This window comes from Hyperoodon ampullatus, assembly GCF_949752795.1.
Source record: "Hyperoodon ampullatus genome assembly, chromosome: 8".
Classification (NCBI taxonomy): domain Eukaryota; kingdom Metazoa; phylum Chordata; class Mammalia; order Artiodactyla; family Ziphiidae; genus Hyperoodon; species Hyperoodon ampullatus.
The window spans coordinates 27,678,318-27,700,012 of NC_136921.1; the positions used below are offsets into that span (position 1 = coordinate 27,678,318).

The following is a 21,695-nucleotide window of genomic DNA, read 5'->3' on the forward strand; positions in this document are numbered from 1 at the left end:
TTCTGTTTTTTTAAACTTTTTATTTTATACTATAGTATAGTTGATCAACAATGTTTAGGTGATATTTCAGGTGTACATCAAAGTGATTCAGTTATACATATACATGTATCTATTCTTTATCAAATTCTTTTTCCATTTAGGTTGTTACATAATATTGAGTAGAGTTCCCTGTGCTATATAGTAGGTCTTTGTTGGTTATCCATTTTAAATATAGCAGTGTGTACATGTCAATCCCAAACTCCCTAACTATCCCTTCCCCCCATCCCCCCCCCCCAGTAACCATAAGTTCATTCTCTAAGTCTGTGAGTCTGTTTCTGTTTTGTAAATAAGTTCATTTGTATCATTTCTTGTTAGATTCTGCATATAAGCGATATCATATGATATTTCTCTTTCTCTGTCTGACTTCACTCAGTATGACAATCTCTAGGTCCATCCATGTTGCTGCAAATGGCGTTATTTCATTCTTTTTAATGGCTGAGTAATATTCCATTGTATATATGTACCACATCTTCTTTATCCATTCCTCTGTTGATGGACATTGACATTGCTTCTGTGTCTTGGCTATTGTAAATAGTGCTGCAGTGAACATTGGGGTGCATGTATCCTTTCAGACCATGTTTTTCTCCAGATATATGCTCAGGAGTGGGATTGCAGGATCATATGGTAGCTCTGTTTTTAGTATTTTAAGAAACCTCCCTATGTTCTCCATAGTGGCTGCACCAATTACATTCCCACCGACAGCATAGGAGGGTTCCCTTCTCTCCACACCCTCTCCAACATTTATTTTGTGGATTTTTTTGATGATAGCCATTTTGACTGGTGTGAGATGATATTTCATTATATTTTGATTTGCATTTATCTAATAATTAACAATGTTGAACATCTTTTCATGGGCCTCTTGGCCATTTGTGTGTCTTCTTTGGAGAAATGTATATTTAGGTTTTCTGCCCATTTTTTGATTGGATTGTTTGTTTTGATGATATTAAGCTGCATGAGCTGTTTGTAAATTTTGGAAATTAATCCCTTTTTGGTCACATCATTTGCAAATATTTTCTCCCAATCTGTGAGTTGTCTTTTCATTTTGTTTATGGTTTCCTTTGCTGTGCAACAGCTTTTTTTTTTTTTTTTTTTTTTTTTGCGGTACACGGACCTCTCACTGTTGTGGCTTCTCCCATTGCAGAGCACAGGCTCTGGACACGCAGGCTCAGCAGCCATGGCTCACATGCCTAGCCGCTCCGTGGCATGAGGGATCTTTCTGGACCGGAGCATGAACCCGTGTCCCCTGCATCGGCAGGCAGACTCTCAGCCACTGTGCCACCAGGGAAGCCCAACAGGTTTTGAGTTTAATTAGGTTGCATTTGTTTATTTTTGTTTTTATTTCCATTACTCTGGGAGATGGGTCGAAAAAAGATATAGCTGTGATTTATGTCAGAGAGTGTTTTTCCTATGTTTTCCTCTAAGAATTTTATAGTGTCTGGTCTCACATTTAGGTCTTTAATACATTTTGAGTTTATTTTTTTGTATGGTGTTATGTAGTGTTCCAATTTCATTCTTTTACATGTAGCTGTCCAGTTGTCCCAGCACCACTTACTGAAGAGGCTGTCTTTTCTCCATTGTATGTTCTTGCCTCCTTTATCAAAGGTAAGGTGACCATATGTGCGTGGGTTTATCTCTGGACTTCCTATCCTGTTCCATTGATCTATATTTCTGTTTTTGTGCCAGTACCATACTGTCTTGATTATTATAGCTTTGTAGTATAGTGTGAAGTAAGGGAGACTGATTCCTCCAGCTCCGTTTTTCTTTCTCAAGATTGCTTTGACTATTCAGGGTCTTTTTTGTCTCCATACAAATTTTAAGATTTTTTTTGTTCTAGTTCTGTGAAAAATGCCATTTGTAATTTGTAAGGATTGCATTGAATCTGTAGATTGCCTTGGGTAGTATAGTCATTTTGACAATATTGCTTCTTCTAATCCAAAAACATAGTATATCTTTTCATCTCTATGTGTCATCTTTGATTTCTTTCATCAGCATCTTATAGTTTTTGGAGTACAGGTCTTTTGCCTCCTTAGGGAGATTTATTCCTAGGTATTTTATTCTTTTTGATGTGATGGTAAATGAGATTGTTTCTTGAATTTCTCTTCCTGATAGTTCATTGTTAGTGTATAAAAATGGAACAGATTTCTATATATTAATTTTGTATCCTGCAACTTTACTGAATTCATTGATGAGCTCTGGTAGTTTTCTGGTATCATTTGCATTTGTCTCTAGGTATTTTTTAATTTCCTCTTTGATTTCTTCAGTGATCCATTGGTTGTTTAGTAGCATAGCATTTAGCCTCCACCTGTTTGTGTTTTTTACAGTATTTTTCTCGTAGTTTATTTCTAATCTCATAGTGTTGTGGTCAGAAAAGATGCTTGATATGATTTCAATTTTCTTAAATTTACTGAGTCTCCCTTTGTGACCCAGCATGTGGTCAATCCTGAAGAATGTTCCTTGTGCGCTTGAGAGGAATGTGAACTCTGCTGCTTTTGGATGGAATGCTCTATAAATATCAATTAAGTCCATCTACTCTAATATGTTATTTAAGGCCTATGTTTCCTTATTGATTTTCTGTCTGGCTGATTTGTCCATTGAAGAAAATGGGGTGTTAAAGTCCCCCACTATTATAGTGTTACTGTTGATTTCTCGCTTTAAGGCTCTAAGTATTTACCTTATACATTGAAGTGGTCCTATGTGGGTGCATAAATATTTACAATTGTTATGTCTTCTTCTTGGATTGATCCCTTGATCACTATGTAGTGTCCTTCTTTGTCTCTTATAACAGACTTTATTTTAAAGCCTATTTTGTCTGATATGAGTATTGCTGCTCCAGCTTTCTTTTGATTTCCATTTGCATGGAATACCTTCATCTATACCCTCACTTTCAGTCAGTATGTGTCCCTGGGTCTGAAGTGTGTCTCTTGTAGGCAGCATATATACAGATCTTGTTTTTGTATCCATTCAGCTAGTCTATGTCTTTTGGTTGGAGCGTTTAATCCATTTACATTTAAGGTAATTATCAATATGTATGTTCCTACTTCCATTTTCTTAATTGCTTTGGGTTTGTTTTGTAGGTCTTTTTTCCTCCCTTCCTCTTTTGTTCTCTTCTCTTGTGGTTTGATGACCACATTTAGTGTTGTGTTTGGGTTGCTTTTTCTTTTCTGTGTGTGTATCTGTTGTAGTTTTTGGGTTTGCTGTTCCCATGAGATTTTTATATAGCAGTCTATATATGTACAAGGTAGTTTTAAGTTGCTGGTCTCTTTTGCACCTAGAGGAGTTCCTGTAACATTTGTTGCAAAGCTGGTCTGGTGGTGCTGAATTCTCTTAGCTTTTGTTTTTCTGTAAAGATTTTGATTTTTCTGTCAAATCTGAAGGAGAGTCTTGCTGGGTAGAGTATTCTTGGTTGTAGTTTCCTCCCTTTCATCACTTTAAATATATCGTGCCACTCCCTTCATGCAGGCAGAGTTTCTGCTGAGAAATCAGCTGATAACATTATGGGAATTCCCTTGTAGGTTAATTGTCATTTTTCCCTTGTTGCTTATTTTTTTAAATTTAATTTAATTTATTTTTTTATACAGTAGGTTCTTATTAGTCATCATTTTTATACACATCAGTGTATACATGTCAATCCCAATCGCCCAATTCATCACACCACCACCACCACCCCCCACTGCTTTCCCCCCTTGGTGTCCATACGTTTGTTCTCTACATCTGTGTCTCAATTTCTGCCCTGCAAACCGGTTCTTCTGTACCATTTTTCTAGGTTCCACATATATGCATTAATATACGATATTTGTTTTTCTCTTTCTGATTTACTTCACTCTTTATGACAGTCTTTAGATCCATCCACATCTCAACAAATGACCCAATTTCGTTCCTTTTTATGGCTGAGTAATATTCCATTGTATATATGTACCACAACTTCTTTTTCTTTTTAACATCTTTATTGGAGTATAATTGCTTTACAATCGTGTTAGCTTCTGCTTTATAACAAAGTGAATCAGTTATACATATACATATATCCCCATATCTCTTCCCTCTTGCGTCTCCCTCCCTCCCACCCTCCCTGTCCAACCCCTCTAGGTGGGTGCATAAATATTTACAATTGATGGTCTAGGTGGTCACAAAGGTGGTGGTCACAAAGCACTGAGCTGATCTCCCTGTGCTATGCAGCTGCTTCCCACTAGCTATCTATTTTACATTTGGTAGTGCATATATGTCCATGCCACTCTCTCACTTTGTCCCAGCTTGCCCTTCCCCCTCCCCATATCCTGAAGTCCATTCTCTATTAGGTCTGTGTCTTTATTCCCGTCTTGCCCCTAGGTTCTTCGTGACCATTTTTTTTTTTTTTTGGATTCCATATATATGTGTTAGCATACAGTATATCTTTTTCTCTTTCTGACTTACTTCACTCTGTATGACAGACTCTGGGTCCATCCACCTCACTACAAATAACTTAATTTCATTTCTTTTTATGGCTGAGTAATACTCCATTATATATATGTGCCATGTCTTCTTTATCCATTCATCTGTTGATGGACACTTAGGTTGCTTCCATGTCCTGGCTATTGTAAATAGAGCTGCAGTGAACATTGTGGTACATGTCTCTTTTTGAATTCTGGTTTTCTCAGGGTATATGCCCAGTAGTGGGATTGCCGCATCATATGGTAGTTCTATTTTTAGTTTTTTAAGGAACCTCCATACTGTTCTCCATAGTGGCTGTATCAGTTTACATTCCCACCAACAGTGCAAGAGGGTTCCCTTTTCTCCACACCCTCTCCAACATTTATTGTTTGTAGATTTTTTGATGATGGCCATTCTGACCATTGTGAGATGATATCTCATTGTAGTTTTGATTTGCATTTCTCTAATGATTAATGATGTTGAGCATTCTTTCATGTGTTTGTTGGCAGTCTGTATATCTTCTTTGGAGAAATGTCTATTTAGGTCTTCTGCCCATTTTTGGATTGTGTGTTTTTTTTTTTAATATTGAGCTGCATAAGCTGTTTATATATTTTGGAGATTAATGCTTTGTCCATTGATTTGTTTGCAAATATTTTAATACTTTTTCTTTGTCTTTAATTTTTGTCAATTTGATTACTCTGTCTTGGCATGTTCCTCCTTGGCTCAACCTACCTGGCAGTCTGTGCTTCCTGGACTTGGGTGACTCTTTCCTTTCCCATGTTAGGCAAGTTTTCAGCTATTATCTCTTCAAATATTTTCTCAGGTCCTTTCTCTCGCTCTTTTCCTTCTGGGGCCTCTATAATGTGAATGTTGCTGTGTTTAATGTTGTCCCAGTGGTCTCTTAGACTGTCTTCATTTATTTCCATTCTTTTCTCTTTATTCTGTTCTGCAGCAGCGATTTCCACCATTCTGTTTTCCAGGTCACTTATCCATTCTTCTTCTTCAGTTATTCTGCTATTGTTACCTTCTAGTGTATTTTTTGTGTAAGTTATTGTATTGTTCATTTCTGTTTGTTTGTTCTTTAGTTCTTCTAGGTTTTTGTTAAACATTGCTTGCATCTTCTTGATTCTTGCCTCCATTCTTTTCCTGAGATCCTGGATTATCTTCACTATCATTATTCTGAATTTTTTTCCAGAAGGTTTCCTATCTCCACTTCACTTAGTTGTTTTTCTAGGGTTTTATGTTGTTCCTTCATCTGGGACATAATCCTCTGCCATTTCATCTTGTCTAACTTTCTGTGATTGTGGTTTTCATTCTGCAGGTTGTAGGATTGTAGTTTTTCTTGCATCTGCTGTCTGCCCTCTCTTGGATGAGACTATCTAAGAGGCTTGTGCAAGCTTCCTGATGGGAAGGACTGGTAGTAGGTAGAGCTAGGTCTTGTCCCTCTGGTGGGCAGGGCCATGCTCAGTAAAACTTTAATTCACTTGTCTTGTCTGGTGATGGATGGGGCTGTGTTCTCTCCCTGTTGGTTGTTTGGCCTGAGCCTACAGCACTGGAGCCTACAGGCTGTTTGGTGTGGTTAATGGTGGCCGCTGGAAGGGCTTACACTAATTAGTACTTCCCAGAACTGCTGCTGCCAGTGTCTTTGTCCCCACAATGAGCCACAGCCACCCCCGACCTCTGCAGGGGGCCCTCCCATACTAGCAGATAGGTCTGGCCCAGTCTCTTATGGGGTCACTGCTTTTTTCCCCTGGGTCCTGGTACACACAGGACTTTTTGTGTGGCCTCCAAGAGTGGAGTTTCTGTTTCTCCCAGACCTGTGGAAGTCCTGCAATCAAATTCCACTGGCCTTCAAAGCCAGATTCTCTGTGGTCTCCTTGTCCCATTGCTGGACCCCCAGGTTCAGAAGCCTGATGTGGGGTTCAGAACTTTCACTCCAGTGGGGGAGCTTCTGTGGTATAATTGTTTTCCAGTTTGTGGGTCACCCACCTGGCGGGTGTGAGATTTGCTTTTATTGCAATTGCATCCCTCCTACTCTCTCTTTGTGGCTTCTCCTTTGTCTTTGGATGTAGGGTATCTTTTTGGTATGTTCAGAGTTTTTTGTGAATGGTTGTTCAGCAGTTAGTTGTGATTCCAGTGCTCTTGTAAAAAGGGGTGAACACACATCCTTCTACTCTGCCATTTTGAGCTAATCCCCTATAGTTAGGTTTAAATCTATCATTTTGATTTTGTTATTTGTTTTTTTATTTCTCTCATATATTATTTGTTCTTTTTTTCCTGCCTTTTTTCTTTCCCTTGAAATTAAATGACCTTAGACTGGCCTTTGTTGTTTCATTCTATACATGTGTAGATTGTTATTTGACAAAAGAATGAAATGTGCCCTATGGAAATTCTGGAGCCCTTTCTCTGAAAAGCTTCCTTTTTTTATGGCAGCCTCCTCTATAAGTTGTAGCCATCTTTTTCTCCCCAAAGTTTAACATCTGTGTCTTAAAATCCTCTAGACTGACACACTCTACTTGGACCACCATCCTTGTGCAAAAAGCTGGTAGATTTATCGGATCATCTCATTTGTTTTTCTTCTCTCAGGGATAAGTCATATGCTACCTGTTGTCCAAGTTCTGAAAACAGTTGTTTGATATATAAGTCCCATAGGTGTACTTCTTTTTTTAAATTGAAGTATAGTTGATTTGCAATATTATATTAGTTTCTGGTGTACGAGATAGTTATTCAATATTTTTATAGATTATACTCCATTCAAAATTATTACAAGATAATGGCTATATTTCCCTGTACTGTACATTATATCATTGTTGCTTATTTATTCTATACATAGTAGTTTATCTCTTAATCCCATACCCCTATCCCACCCCTACTTCCTTCCCTCTCCCCACTGGTAACCACTAGTGGAATTGCTGGATCATATGGTAGTTGTATCTTTAGTTTTTTGAAGAAACACCATACCGTTTTCCATAGTGGCTGTACCAGTTTACAGTCCAACCAACAGTGTGCAAGTGTTCTATTTCCTCCACATCCTCACCAACATTTGTTATTTGTAGACTCTTTGATAATAGCCTTTCTGACAGGTGTGAGGGGATACCTCATTGTGGTTTTGATTTGCATTTCTATGATGATTAGTGATGTTGAGCATATTTTCATGTGCCTATTGGCCATCTGTATGTCTTCTTTAGAAAAATGTCTATTTAGGTCTTCTGCCCATTTTTCGATTGGGTTGTTTATTTTTTTGCTGTTGCATTGTATGAGTGGTTTATAAATTTTGGATATTAACCCCTTATCAGTTATATCATTTGCAAACATTTTCTCCTATTCACTGGTAGGTTGTCTTTTCATTTTTTCAGTGGTTTCCTTTGCTGTGCAAAAGCTTTTAAGTTTAATTAGGTCCCATTTGTTTATTACATCATGGATAGAAATGGAATTGCTTTTTCTACTTTTAAAACTGATTTCTTAATAACATATGCCATTTAGCTATTGCTTAATCTCTTCTCCACAACAAATTTGAAAGTGTCTGTATTTACCTCTGTTACATGTTGGGTTCCCTGAGAAGCACTGCAATGTCATAATGTTATTTTACTCTTCACCCTTCTGTAGTATGATTCCAGCAAAAGCATTTTATTGAAACCGTTTTTTAAAGGTCAAAGTTACTTTTTAATTAGGTCACTTAGCCAGATCCAATGCTGAACTTTTGATTCCAGTAATATGGTGGGATAATTATCTTAGGATAGCTTCTGGATACAAAGTATTAGAATGTAAAGTATCAAGAATATTTTTTTTGAATTTTAAATAACTTTATTATCATTTGTTAAAGTATGCAAGACATTTTTGTATAAAGTAAAAATATATTGCTTATGAAAAAGTGAACAATTTAATGAAAGGTATTGACTACATCATGAATTGAAAAAATGCTACACAAATTTCTTTGTTGTAAATGATACAATGTATATTATGACTACTCCTTTAACCAATTTTAATGGAAAAATTCATTGCTGCTATAAAACTATAGAAAAAGGGTTACCTAACTTTTGCTGGGCTCTTAGAGAATCTAAAAGTTTATTTTAAAAACCATCTTTCCCATTGAGAAATTACATTTGAGGAAATTGCTTTAAACTTTTTGCTAAGCTTAGTGAAATTAAATTCACAATTAAGTTGGTCTTTTGAATTAAGTTTGCTTATTATTCCTTCCTTCTTTCAACCAATAATTTCTGAATGTCTACTGTGTGTAAAGGTACTCTGTTAAGGGCTGTGAAGGAGGCAGAGGTGATTATGTCATAAGAATATTTTTTACAGTGGATGCCTAACCTGGCTCAAAAAATGGAAATCCTCAGAATTAAAAAGGAAGGAAAGAAAGGAGAAAGAGAAGTAGAAATTTTTGTTTAATAGTCTTGATAGAGACTGGAGGCCAAGCCTAGAATCTAGGAGATGTGAGGAGACATATTAAGAGATCCTGCATAAAGCCAAGAGCCTTCAATGCTACTCACTTTGTGAGTGCATGAACTGGAACTCAGACCTGCTGAACAACGATGCAAAGAACTTGCCTTTCTTTGCCTTGGGCTCTGGCTGACAAATGGAAAATAGATTTTCTGCATAGAATGTGTAATAACACGTCAGGCCTTTTACATCTTAAAGTCTGAAATCATTCTACCTAAGAGTTTTACTTAAAAAGACAAGAATTGTGGGCTTCCCTGGTGGTGCAGTGGTTAAGAATCTGCCTGCCAATGTGGGGGCCATGGGTTCGAGCCCTGGCCTGGGAAGATTCCCACATGGTGCAGAGTGGCTGAACCCGTGTGCCACAGCTACTGAGCCTGCCCTTTAGAGCCTGTGAGCCACAACTACTGAGCCCACGTGCCACAACTACTGAAGCCCACGCTCCTGGAGCCTGTGCTCCACAACAGGAGAGGCCACGACAATGAGAAGCCCATGTACCACAATGAAGAGTAGCCCCTGCTTGCAGCAACTAGAGAAAGCCCATGCACAGCAATGAAGACCCAACACAGCCAGAAATAAACAAACAAACAAATTAATTAATTAATTAATTTAAAAAAAGACAAGAATTGCATTTTAAAATGGTTAGCTGGTGTTCCAGATGGCTGGCAGAAATAAATGTATATCCTTTCTAGGGCAATGAACTCTCAATAGAAACTTTCCAGGATTCCCCTGAATAAAATTCCAATAAATGTGAATTCCTAATTTAAAAAATATATAAAAACAGACACAGCAACAAAGCAACATCAGGAAAGTCAGCAAAAACAAACTCCCACCCCCCACCACACACACGCATCCTTACAAAAATAACTTCAGCTACTGCAGTTATCATATACAGAATGCAAAATTAAGTTTATATGTTTAAGGAAAATAAATCAGAAAATTAGTAATATGATTAAGAAATAGGTAGATAAACTAAAGAGAGAATTGGCGGTTCGAAAATAGATCTGTATAAATGAAATTATACAAAATGAAATACAGAGAGAAAAAAGAATTGGAAGATATGAAGAGAAATGAATAAATATGAAGGTTAGAGGAGAAGATGTAGCATATGTCTTCAGAGAGGAAAACACCTAGGATAGCTGGCTTCTGCAACCACTTTTGCCCTGGAGCTTTGGCAGAAACTATTTGGTCTGAATGATCAGGGGAAATTCTGTAAAATACACCAAACACTTAGCTGAAAACCTTGAAGGGCCAGGAACAAATCAGATATAGAAAACCATAGTAGGGTTTTTGAATAGATGAAAGGAGAGAAACCTGCAGTTTATCTGCTTAGCAGTAGGGAAAGAGAACCCTTTATGGAGAAAGATTACATCATTTGGAGCCTTTATGATTTTTTTAAAAAATATATTTCAATCAAAAATTACTAGGCATCCCAAAAGACAGGACCATATGACCAGCCTTCAAGAGAGAAAAACAGACAATAGTGACAAACCATCAAGTGATTCTGATAATTGGATTTAATAGCCAAGATCTTTAAAATGGCTGTGATTAATATGTTGAAAAAATAGAGAACAAGTGGAAAAAACAGATTATTTTACCAGATATTTGGAATCTATTTTTTAAAAATAGAGTCATATGAACATTCTCAAACTCAAAATATAACATGTGAAATTAATACTTTGCCAGATGATGAGTTTAACTACAAATTATGTGGAGCATAAGATATGATTAATGAACTAAAAGACTTACTAATATAAAATACTCAAATAGAAGCGCAGAGATAAAACAGAATTTAAAAAATACAGAAACAGAATTAGAGAACTGTAAATCAGTGAAAAAAAATTAACCATATATGTTATTAGACTCTAGAAGAAAGGAGAGAGAATAGGACAGAAATAACATTTGAACAGATAATAATAGAGAGTATTTCCTAAACTAAAACAGGACATCAACCCGTAGATTCTAGAAGTTCTATGAACCTCAAAAATAACAAATACATAGAAATTACATCAAGACATATTATAGCAAGCCTGCTAAAAAGTGAAGACACAGAAAATATTAAAAGCAGTCAGGGTAAAAAAGACACATTACCTTTAAATGAGGTCAACCAAAGACTTAACTACTCAATAGAAACAGTGGAAGCCAGATAAAAATGCAAATATTCTTAAAATGCTGAAAGAAAAAAAAATGCTAGAATTCTATATCCACAAAACTATCCTTCAAAAATGATGATATACAAAGGTTTCAGATAAATAAAAATGGAAAGAATTTGTTGACAGCAAATCTACACTAATAATAATAGCAAAGGGAGAAGGAACATGATCCCAGATGGAAACAGAATTGTAGAAAGAAGTTAAGAACAATGGAAAAGATAAATATAAGGGTAATTTAAATGTTGACAATGAAAATAATAACAGTAATATAATGTAGAGCTTTATATATGGAATTAAAATGCCTTACAACAATAACAAAGAAAGAGGAGAGCAAATGGAGTTAAAGTCTTCTAATGTCCCATTGTTTTCAGGGAAGTGGTAAAAGGAATAATTTGTTTTATACTCTAAAAGCCATAAGTTAAGGATTCATTGTAATCTCTAGGAAAACCACTAAAAGAAAAGAAAAGAATGTATAAGTTTAAGTTAACTGAGGGGAAAAATATGACAAAATATTTTATAGATCCTAATAAACAATAGGAATCAGTGAAACATAGAAACATACATATGCAATAAATTTCCATATATTGATACAATATAGAAAATAAATCTAGTTGCTGGTTCTTTGCAAAGAAATTGATAAACCCCTAGCATTTTCCTCAAGAAGAATCGAAGGTTGCTTTGACATTTAAAAATCTGTTAATGTAATAACCACATAATTAGATTAAAGAAGAAAAGCCAAGTAATCATTTCAATAGGTTCACAAAAAGTGTATGATTAAGTTCAACATTAATATACTTAAAAGAATACTTTTGGCAAAGTAGGCATACATCCTGATAAAGAATATACCAAAAAAAACTATAATCATTCTTAACCCTTATTATTCATAATTATAAAAAATTAAAAGCATTTCCTTTATAATGAGGGACAAAACAATATGTCCTTTGGTCATTTCTGTTCATTATTGAACTGGTGAGCCTATCTAGCTTGGCTGGAACCTTATAAATAATAATAAATAAAGGTTTTAGGACTGAATGAAAGAAACTAAACTGTCATGACTTTTAGATAATGCGTTTGGTTAATAGAAAACTAAAAGAAACAACAAGTAATATTATTTGAATAAGAAAGTTTAGCAGAGTTGTGAGACATGTTCAGTATATGTCAATTGTATTTTTCAACTCTTCTTACATGAAACAATAAATATTATGGTACCTAGGAATACATCTAACAAAATATGTAAAGACTTTTAGAGAAGAAATTTACAAAGCTTTATTGAAAGAAATTAAAGACCTAAATACATGAAGAGATACACCATATTCATGGATAGATGACCTTTAATCATGATACCAAAATTTTTAAAATCTCAAAAATCTTCCAATTGATTTACAAATTCAGTGTATTTTTAAACAAAATTCTACAGGTTTTTTATGGAAATTAAGCTGTTTTTAAAAATTATTCAGAAGATGGAGTACAGCCTTTAAAAACTGTGAATCACTAGGTTGTACATCTGAAACTTATATAATATTATAAATCAACTATACCTCAATGAAAAAGAATATACAGAGGAGTGAAAACCAAGAATAACAGCCAAGACACCCCTGAGGAACAAGGTGGAGAAACTTACACTATCAAATGTTAAGATTTATTTAAAAGATGCAGTAATTTAGGCATTGGTTATTAGCACAGACACAAATGGTAGAGTGTTAGAGATCCCTGAAACAGTCCCAGACATGTATGGAATGTGGTATATAACAGGCAGCATTGTAGATTGGTTGGGAGAGGATGAACTAACTGTTCAGTAAAAGGCGTTAAGTCAATTGGTGATCCATTTAGAGAAAAAAAAAAAATGAGTTTGGATCCCTATCTCACATCTTGCACAAAGAAATCAATTTTAAACAAAGACCTAATTGTAAAAGGCAAAACAATAAAACTCTTATAAAAAAAGTGGAAGAATATCTTTATGACTTAAAGGTAGGGTTTCCTCATCAAGATTCAAAAGATTTCCTCATCAAGATACAAAGAAGCGCAAACTATATATAAAGGAAACATTTAAGTTAAGAATGTCTGTTGATCAAAAGACACAAAAAAAGTGCAGAGAAGCTCAGACAGGGAGCAATACATAGAACCTACAAAGGATTTGTAACTTTCAAGAGTGTATAAAGAGAACTTAAAAAATCAATAAGAAAAAGACATCTCAATAGAAAAATCATCAAAACATGTATTCCCCAAAAGAAGGAAAGTTGACTGGCCAATTATAGTTATGAAAATGAGGGCAACTTAAACAGTAAACAGAACAATACAAATTTCAACCATGAGATATTTGTATGGTCTAAAATTGACAAAAATAAGAATTCCGACAGTACCCTTGTTGATATGAATCTGAAGCAGTGAGAACTAAAGTCTGCTCTGTTGGAGTGTAAATTAGTTGTAACTACTTGGTAATACAACATATTATCTAGTGAAGTTGAGTATGTGTGTTCATGCATTTGTATGACCCAGTAATTCCATTTCTAGCAGTGTACTGTAGAGAATATCTTACACCCATGTGCCAGGAGACAAATATAATAATATCCATACTATCATTGTTCATAATGGTAAAACACTAGAAACAATCTAGATATTTATATACAGTAGAATGATTAATTACATGCACATAATATTGAGTAATAAAGCAGGAAAACACATCTACCATTATTCTGTGTATTCACATTTTTAAAGCATATGAATTTAAATAGTAAATTATATAGGATTACATATACTTTTGTAGAAAAACGATAAAGAAAAAACAAGGAAATGATAAAATTAAAATCCAGGATAGCAGTTACTCCTGGAAATGTGAGAGAAAAATATGACCGAGGAGGCACATTGTATTAGTTAAGGTATAGGTTTAGCTGCATTTGACAGAAATCCCAAATAGTGATGTAAGCAAGATGTAAGTTTATTTCTTTGTTTTGAAACAGATTGAAAATATTCTAGGCATGACAACCATGCTCTACATGGTTAATCTAGGAACGAGGCTCCTGCTGCCTTTTTGTTTAATCTTTTGAGCATTACTTACCACCTGTGATGGCTCACCATCACAGGTGGAAGTATGGAGGGCTAAGTGACCTTCTTAAGGTCAGTTTCTAAATGTTGCACACATGACTTCTCCTCATGGTGTTGTGGCTAGAATTTAGTAATTTTTAGATGCAAGGAAGCTTGAGAAATGTGCCCAGCTGAAAATCAGGAGTTTTAGAACAGGGAGTAGGAGAGCACAGATACTGGGAGGAAAGTAGCAAGCAATCTCTGCCACAGGCTCATGGGGCCGGGATAGCAAGAGAAGTCATCAAAGGTATTGATTGGTATTGTTCTGTTTCTTAAAGTAGGATGGTGAGTATAGGTGCTTTTTAAACATAATTTTATACCTTCCTTATAAATTATATACTCTTTTGTATATATGAAATGTTTCATTATTAAAGTTACATGTAATGGATACTTTTCAGGCTTTACTTTGCTTGAATCTTATGCACCATATGGTATTGTTGATCACACCCTCTAGACATTTGAATTTTTATTGGCAAGAATCTCCAGGTTTTTCTCTTATTTCTCCATCCATTCCTTTTCAGCCTCCTGGGCTTCACTTTCTCTGCAGGGGAAAAAAGGCCTTTTCCTAGATGCCCCTCACTTGTCTCCATAATTATTTAGGATAGTTTCAAATTGGCTAATGGGTTTCCTGGATTTGGAAAAATTGCAAGAGAAAACTAATTATATGGTAACTATTCAGATATTATCAACATTTATTTCTAATGTTCTAGCCATACATGAGAAAAGAGAGGTTAGCACATTTTCTTCTTTGTAATTTTATATAATTGTTCCTTATATCTTTTTGAACTACATCACAAAAGAACAAATAATTCTAGAGTGAGTCAAAAGTACCAGTGCATCTTGTAAAGGTAAGAACAGCAACTGTTCCCATAGATATATACATATAACATCATTTTATATATATATATATATACATACATATATATATATATACATACATATAACATCATTAGAATAAATCTTGGAAATAACTCACATCTTTATAATCATGTACCACATGTTATATCTTCTTATAAAAATCATCAATTTACTTGACTACCTGGCACAATGACTGCATTTCCTAGCCTTCCTTGCAGCTGGGTATGACTAGCTGACATGAGTCTTGGCCAGTGGAATATAAAAAGAAGTCATTACATGATAAATTTTAGCATATATTAACAGGGACTATTTTTTCCCCAATGAAATAGTCTCAGGCACACATGTATTTGAGAAGTTCTATTCACTTAAATTTGTTAAAAGCAAATGAGATAAAATTCATTTGGTCAGCATTCAAGTTTCAACCATATTTTAAGGACTGTGTCAGGTTCCAGGAATACAGGATTGAACAAATTATAGTCCAGCCTTCAAGGAGCTCACGGTCCAGAGGAAATCTAGTTAAATTCTATGGCAGATGTGGCTATGCCCAAGGTGCTGTGGAAACACAGAAAATGCCAGTTAGCCAGGAAACTCAAATTCAAGAAAGTGATAAACTTAATGTAAGTTTATAAAATAATTTTTTTAAATAGCATCCAAAATTCTTATTCTTATAAGCATTTTAAATATAATTTCCATTAAAAAAAATGAGTCCTAATGTTATTGTAGTAGGTGGAGGTAAGAATGACAGAAGGAACACAAGTGAACTCCATTAACTTTTAAAATATTTTCTCTATTTTATAGATTTTTTTATATTAGTTGTATACTAATCTTATAGCCAGAAAAAAATAATTTAAAAATCCAACATTTAAACAGAATATGTATTTTTTAAATGTAGCAACATAATTTTTTGATTTAGCAACATGGTTTTCATGAGATTTCTGGATTGAAATCTTTATCTTAAACTCAAACTCATGTAACATATTGCATATTTTATACATATCTTTTTTAATATTTTAAATTCAATTTTACTTAATGTAAATATGTGATACATATGTCTTCATAGTACTTCACTGTTATTACAGTGTAGATATTGTCTCACATTATAATTTAAGGCAGACTCTAGTTTTACTCATTGGTTATAACAGATTAGAAGGAGGAAAACAGTACAGTTGACCCTGGAACAAGGTGAGGGTTAGGGGCGTCAACCCCTACTCAGTAAAAAATCTATGTATAACTTTACAGTCAGTTGGCCTTCCTCCCTATCTGTGGTTCAGCATCCGAGGATTCGGCCAACCACAGATCATGTAATACTATAGTACCTATTTAGTGAAAGAAACCTGCTTATAAGTGGACCTGCACAGTTCAAACCTCTGTTTAAGGGTCAACTGTATGCACAGTTCTTAATCATAACATAGTACCCACTCACTGTCATATTTTTCACTAATCTGGAGTGTAACCATTTTCTTGTGACCTAAAGTTGTTCAAACTCATTTCTCTTTTTTGTGATTTCTTAAGATGGGAGAAAGACCCATTTTCACAGACTTTGCTCTTCATTTTGAAGAACTGAAAAGGGACTAGTCAAATCTCATCACACTCATGGCCCTCTATATCTTTGCTTCTATCACTTAGTCTAGGTCATTGTAAAGCACTCTCCCCAAGGTGATTTAGTAATCCAGGACTTCTTGCTGGTCTCATTCAGATACTGTACTATAACTGTTATATTCTCTCTGATTCGCTTTTCAACAAAAATGAAGTCTTTATTTTTTTTCCTTGCAGACTTTGCCTTCAAAAGAAACAAGGTTTTTAAATACTACACAAATGCCTTGCCTGCAATCATCTTCAATTTGGAGCAGCTGTGAACACAATTCAAAGTCTCAAATATTAACAGAACATGTATCAGAGTTAGATTCTTCTTTCCATTCCATTCTATCATTGCCATCAGGTAAGATTCCTTTTAAAAAATTTCTAAGTAACTGAATTTTTTATGGTGAAATCTAATCCTGTAAATACAAGGAATCTGATAAACTTTTATCAGTTGCCACTGGATATTAGAGCTAAACAGTTTTCATAGAGAAATTAATCTAGTCACATGCTGAATTAATGTTCTATCTTTAGGTTGATTTTTTTTTTTTTTTTTTTTTTTTTTGCGGTACGCGGGCCTCTCACTGCTGCAGCCTCTCCCACTGTGGAGCACAGGCTCCGGACGCGCAGGCTCAGCGGCCATGGCTCACCGGCCCAGCCGCTCTGCGGCATGTGGGATCCTCCTAGACCGGGGCACGAACCCGCGTCGCCTGCATTGGCAGGCGGACTCTCGACCACTGTGCCACCAGGGAAGCCTTAGGTTGATTTTTTAATTCCTTGGAAACCATTTTGACTTACTTTGGGAAATTCTTTGCTTTTGATCTCCTTTTGATGTTAAATTTTTAGCATTTTATTGATAACATGGCTATGCTGTTGCAATGTTTCTCAGTAAGTCAGAGTTCTTTTTCTAATGTGTTGTTTTGCATGGAGTTTTCCCTGCCATGTAGTATTCCTCCATCTATAATCAGCATTGAATTTCTCTGAGAGAAGAAAATTGTCCATCTTTAGACATAGTCAACTTTTGAGCCTCAAAAATACCTGTAATATACAACCGAGCAGATGAGGCATTGCATCCCTATATCCCTAAGATGGCTTTAAGTTTCTTTCCAGTTCTTGTTTTCTGTTTGAATGTTTCCAATCTTACCTACATTGGAACTGAAGTAAATATTTAGGGTAAAAAAGGAAACATTCTTCACACTGGTTATCTCAGTTTCCTATCTTTATGGGAAGATATCTCAAATGGGCTTTTGTTTCCTTTTCAGCTTTTGATTCTATCATCCAGGGACTGCTCCTCTTTGTAAAGCACTATTTCTTGTACCTAGTCCTGCCCTGAATCTTAGTTTGGTTTTTACCAGTATTACAATGGTTTCTTAGCTACACACCATACTTTGAAGTAAGTTCCTGGTAGGAACTGTTTTACTCCATCCTTGAGGAAACCTTAATAATAGAAAGAAAAAATAATATATATAACAATAACACAGCTAACATTTGGTCTTAGCATACACTGGGTCCTATAAGCACATTACATTTTCTTGTTTGACGCTTGCAGCAACCGCATGAGGATAGATATTGTTGTCCTCTTTATCTTACATATAAGAACATTGAGGTTTAGAGATGTTAAATTACTCATCCATAGTACACAGGTAGTAAATGATGGAGACAGGATTTGATCTGAGGTGGTCATTCTCCAGAGCCACACTCCTAACCATACTCTTTACTGCCTTTCTGTTTTCTTATTAGTAAATTTGTCTCTCTGATAACAAAAATCTAAGAGCTGGCATAAATAATCTTTCATCCTACTATGTCACATCTAATAAGTTAAGATTAGCTTCCTTACCTACTACTTAGGGTTATCCATTTCTTCTTGTGTTCATTTAATAAAAATCTGAATACCTGCTGTATACTAGGTACTAAGTAGGTGGTAGGAGTATAAATACAAATAAATCCCTCAAGGTACTTGCATTCTAGTTTGACAACTGAAATATAAACTAATAAGTGTAATAAAGTGTTATGAAATTTTAATAAAAAGCCCACAGGTCACAGTGTGGGTTCTAAGGAAGGTATATGGGTAGACCAAGCACCTTCCCTAGTTATGTCATGTTTTCCCACAACTCAAGAAGAACAGTGGTAGAATAGGTGATACTCCATATAAAAGTTAAGTGATATTTCTTTGGAAAAACTTATGTTTTGATAATTGGAAATATCAGAATCCTGAAATGTTTAAGTCGCATATTTAATTTGTATTCTTATTGTCATTTTTTCGGTCATAGTATAGTGATAGCACTGAAATCCATCTTACATCTGACCCTTGGGAGAGTCTCCAAGTGATACTTATGAACCCATTTTTTTGTGTGCATATTTTTCCACACTTGAGTATGGATCTGCCATTAAAATACATCTTTTGATGGAGAGATACTTGTTTAAAATTGAGACCCTTCCTGGGTCTATCCTGATTTATGCATTCATAATTAGTTTTCTTAAAAATGAATACCTTCTTTCTGTAGCAAAACTTTGAATAAATCAACTGCTTTATAAAATATTTCTTTATGTTTCTTAGGAAAAAGTTTAGGTGTCTGTTGGATGCTTTTTAAAATGATTGTTTTTGCATTCTTGACTGAAGAAAATACCCTTTAGTTAATAAATGTGAAGCACATCTATTTTATTTATTTAGCTCCTGTTTGGGTTGTATGGAATATAAACATAGAGAATTGAACGACTCTCCTAAGTCTCTGTTTAAAAGAAGAGAACTAGTTTGTCAATATGTTTTGATCTTTGTAAAAGTAGATTTCATTTTGTGATTCATAATACTAGTAAACTAAGGGAATGTGAAACAGCATTTTCATAAAAGGTTGCATCTGAATTATAGTGGTTTTCCCTCAAGTAATTAAAATTGTGTAATTATGTCTTTTGGAAACTTTATTTCAAATGCAGAGTTTGTAGGCGTGGGGTGGAATGGATTTAGAGTCAGGCAGGTTTGGCTGTATATTTTATTTAAGACCTTTGGGGAGCATTTGTTTCATCTGCAAATAGTATTTAATATTTATATTTGTTCATCTTATTTTAGTTTATGAAATTGTTCATTGTTAGTGTTGTTTATTTTACATATAATCAGTAATTTCCAAAATACTGCTAACAACATGCTTGGAAAGAATAGTTTGCCACTCCTAATAGTTATGACTTTTCAAGCTTTGGCTTATTTTTCTAAGTCTTAATATTGGAGTCTGTAAAGAGTGATTTCACTGAAAATACTTTTTTTTACTTTATTTTTCTAGATGCGCCTCTTCATTTTCACTTTGAAACATTGTTAAAAAAGACTGAAATAAAAGGAGATCTTTCTGAAAATAAATTTGTAGGAGACTGTATCATATCTCCATCACCTGGTATGTCATTTGCAAATCTTGGTACTTTATATACCTTTTACATCTTTCATATACTTATTACTTTTGCTAAGGAAGTAAAATTTAATGAAGAAATGAATGTAAATCCTTAATTTTTAATATTTACTTTTCACAAATCACACACACACATACAAATAGAAAATACACAGGAGTAATCCTAACAGGATACTTATTGAATGAGAATTATGAAATATTATTGATAAATATAAAAGGAAATTTAAATAAACATGGGGAAACAGCACTGCTGGATGGTAAGAATAATTAGGATATCAGTTCTGCCTTTTGGTTTATGTTTAATGCAACATTCAATGTAACTTGAAGTTCTAAAAGAATTTGGTTAACATAAAATAATTGTAAAGCCCATTGGGAAGAATTAATGGGAAAATATAAAAGGAATTGCTGGAAAAAATATTTAATCTAGCCCAACCACATACGGAAACATGACAAAAGTCTATAATCATTAGCACAGATTCTATTTTGCTTACATTTAGGAAAGTAGATCCATGAAACAGACTACATAGCTTATTCTTTATTATATAAAGGAAGAACTGTAAATCAATAAGAAAGTGGAGAATGAACAGTAATGTTAGTCCTTTGGGGGAAAATTTGTTTATACACTCATTTCATATCATGTATCAGAATAAATTCTACTTGGTTCCAAGAATTTTAAATAAAACACTAAAATTACAAAATAAAACTTGAAAAATTATAATGAAACTCTGAATGGGGGGTGGAGACATTGTCTATGCTTGGAAGAAATCAGAAAAAGAAAAAAATACATCAGCATATTTTCACTATCTACAAAGCTAAAATCTCAACATCAAAATGTCACACAAGATAAATTATTTCCAGATGAAATCATCATCTCCCTAAAAATTCAAGAATCAACTGAATGCCTGTTAGAATTAGAGTTCTGGAAGGTAGCAGATTTTTAAATAAACTTATAAAAATAAGTAGCCTTTACAAATACCAGTTATAACCTATTAGAATTTGTAAAAGAATAAATTATCCTAGACATATTGACAATGAAAATATAAGTATATAGGATTAAACCTAACAAGGAATTACATGAAGAAAACTTCAAAAGGTTACAGTGGAACATGAGTTTATGCATTTTTGGAGAAAAATACCCTGTTCCTGGAAGAATATGGTAGCTTAAGATGTCATTTTTTCCAAATTAACTTATAATTCTTTTCTCGAAATTTTATTTATTTATTTATTTTTATACAGCAGGTTCTTATTAGTTATCTATTTTATACATATTAGTGTATAAATGTGAATCCCAATCTCCCAATCATCACACCACCCCACCCCCCAATTTTCCCACCTTGGTGTCCATACATTTGTTCTCTACATCTGTGTCTCTATTTCTGCCTTGCAAACTGGTTCATCTGTACCATTTTTCTAGATTCCACATATATGTGTTAATATACGATATTTCTTTTTCTCTTTCCAACTTACTTCACTCTGTATGACACTCTCTAGGTCCATCCACGTCTCTACAAATGACCCAATTTCGTTCCTTTTTATGGCTGAGTAATATTCCATTGTATATACGTACCACTCTTCTTCATCCATTAATCTGTTGATGGGCATTTAGGTTGCTTCCATGACCTGGCTATTGTAAATAGTTCTGCAATGAACATTGGGATGCCTGCTTTTTGAATTATGGTTTTCTCAGGGTATATGCGTAGTACTTAAAATGTAATTTTTTATTTTTACAGCTTTATCGGAGTATAATTGC

General features: G+C 34.5%; 1 protein-coding gene across 1 annotated transcript in view; it reads left to right on the forward strand.

Moving 5' to 3' along the window:
* Window positions 1–21,695, forward strand: part of KANSL1L (KAT8 regulatory NSL complex subunit 1 like) — a gene marked incomplete at both ends in the record, with an annotated part of 162,329 nt that overhangs the window by 108,124 nt on the left and 32,510 nt on the right. The window contains 2 exon segments of the mRNA XM_079710263.1: window positions 16,749–16,914; window positions 19,826–19,933. Coding sequence (XP_079566389.1) covers window positions 16,749–16,914; window positions 19,826–19,933 — 274 coding nt within the window.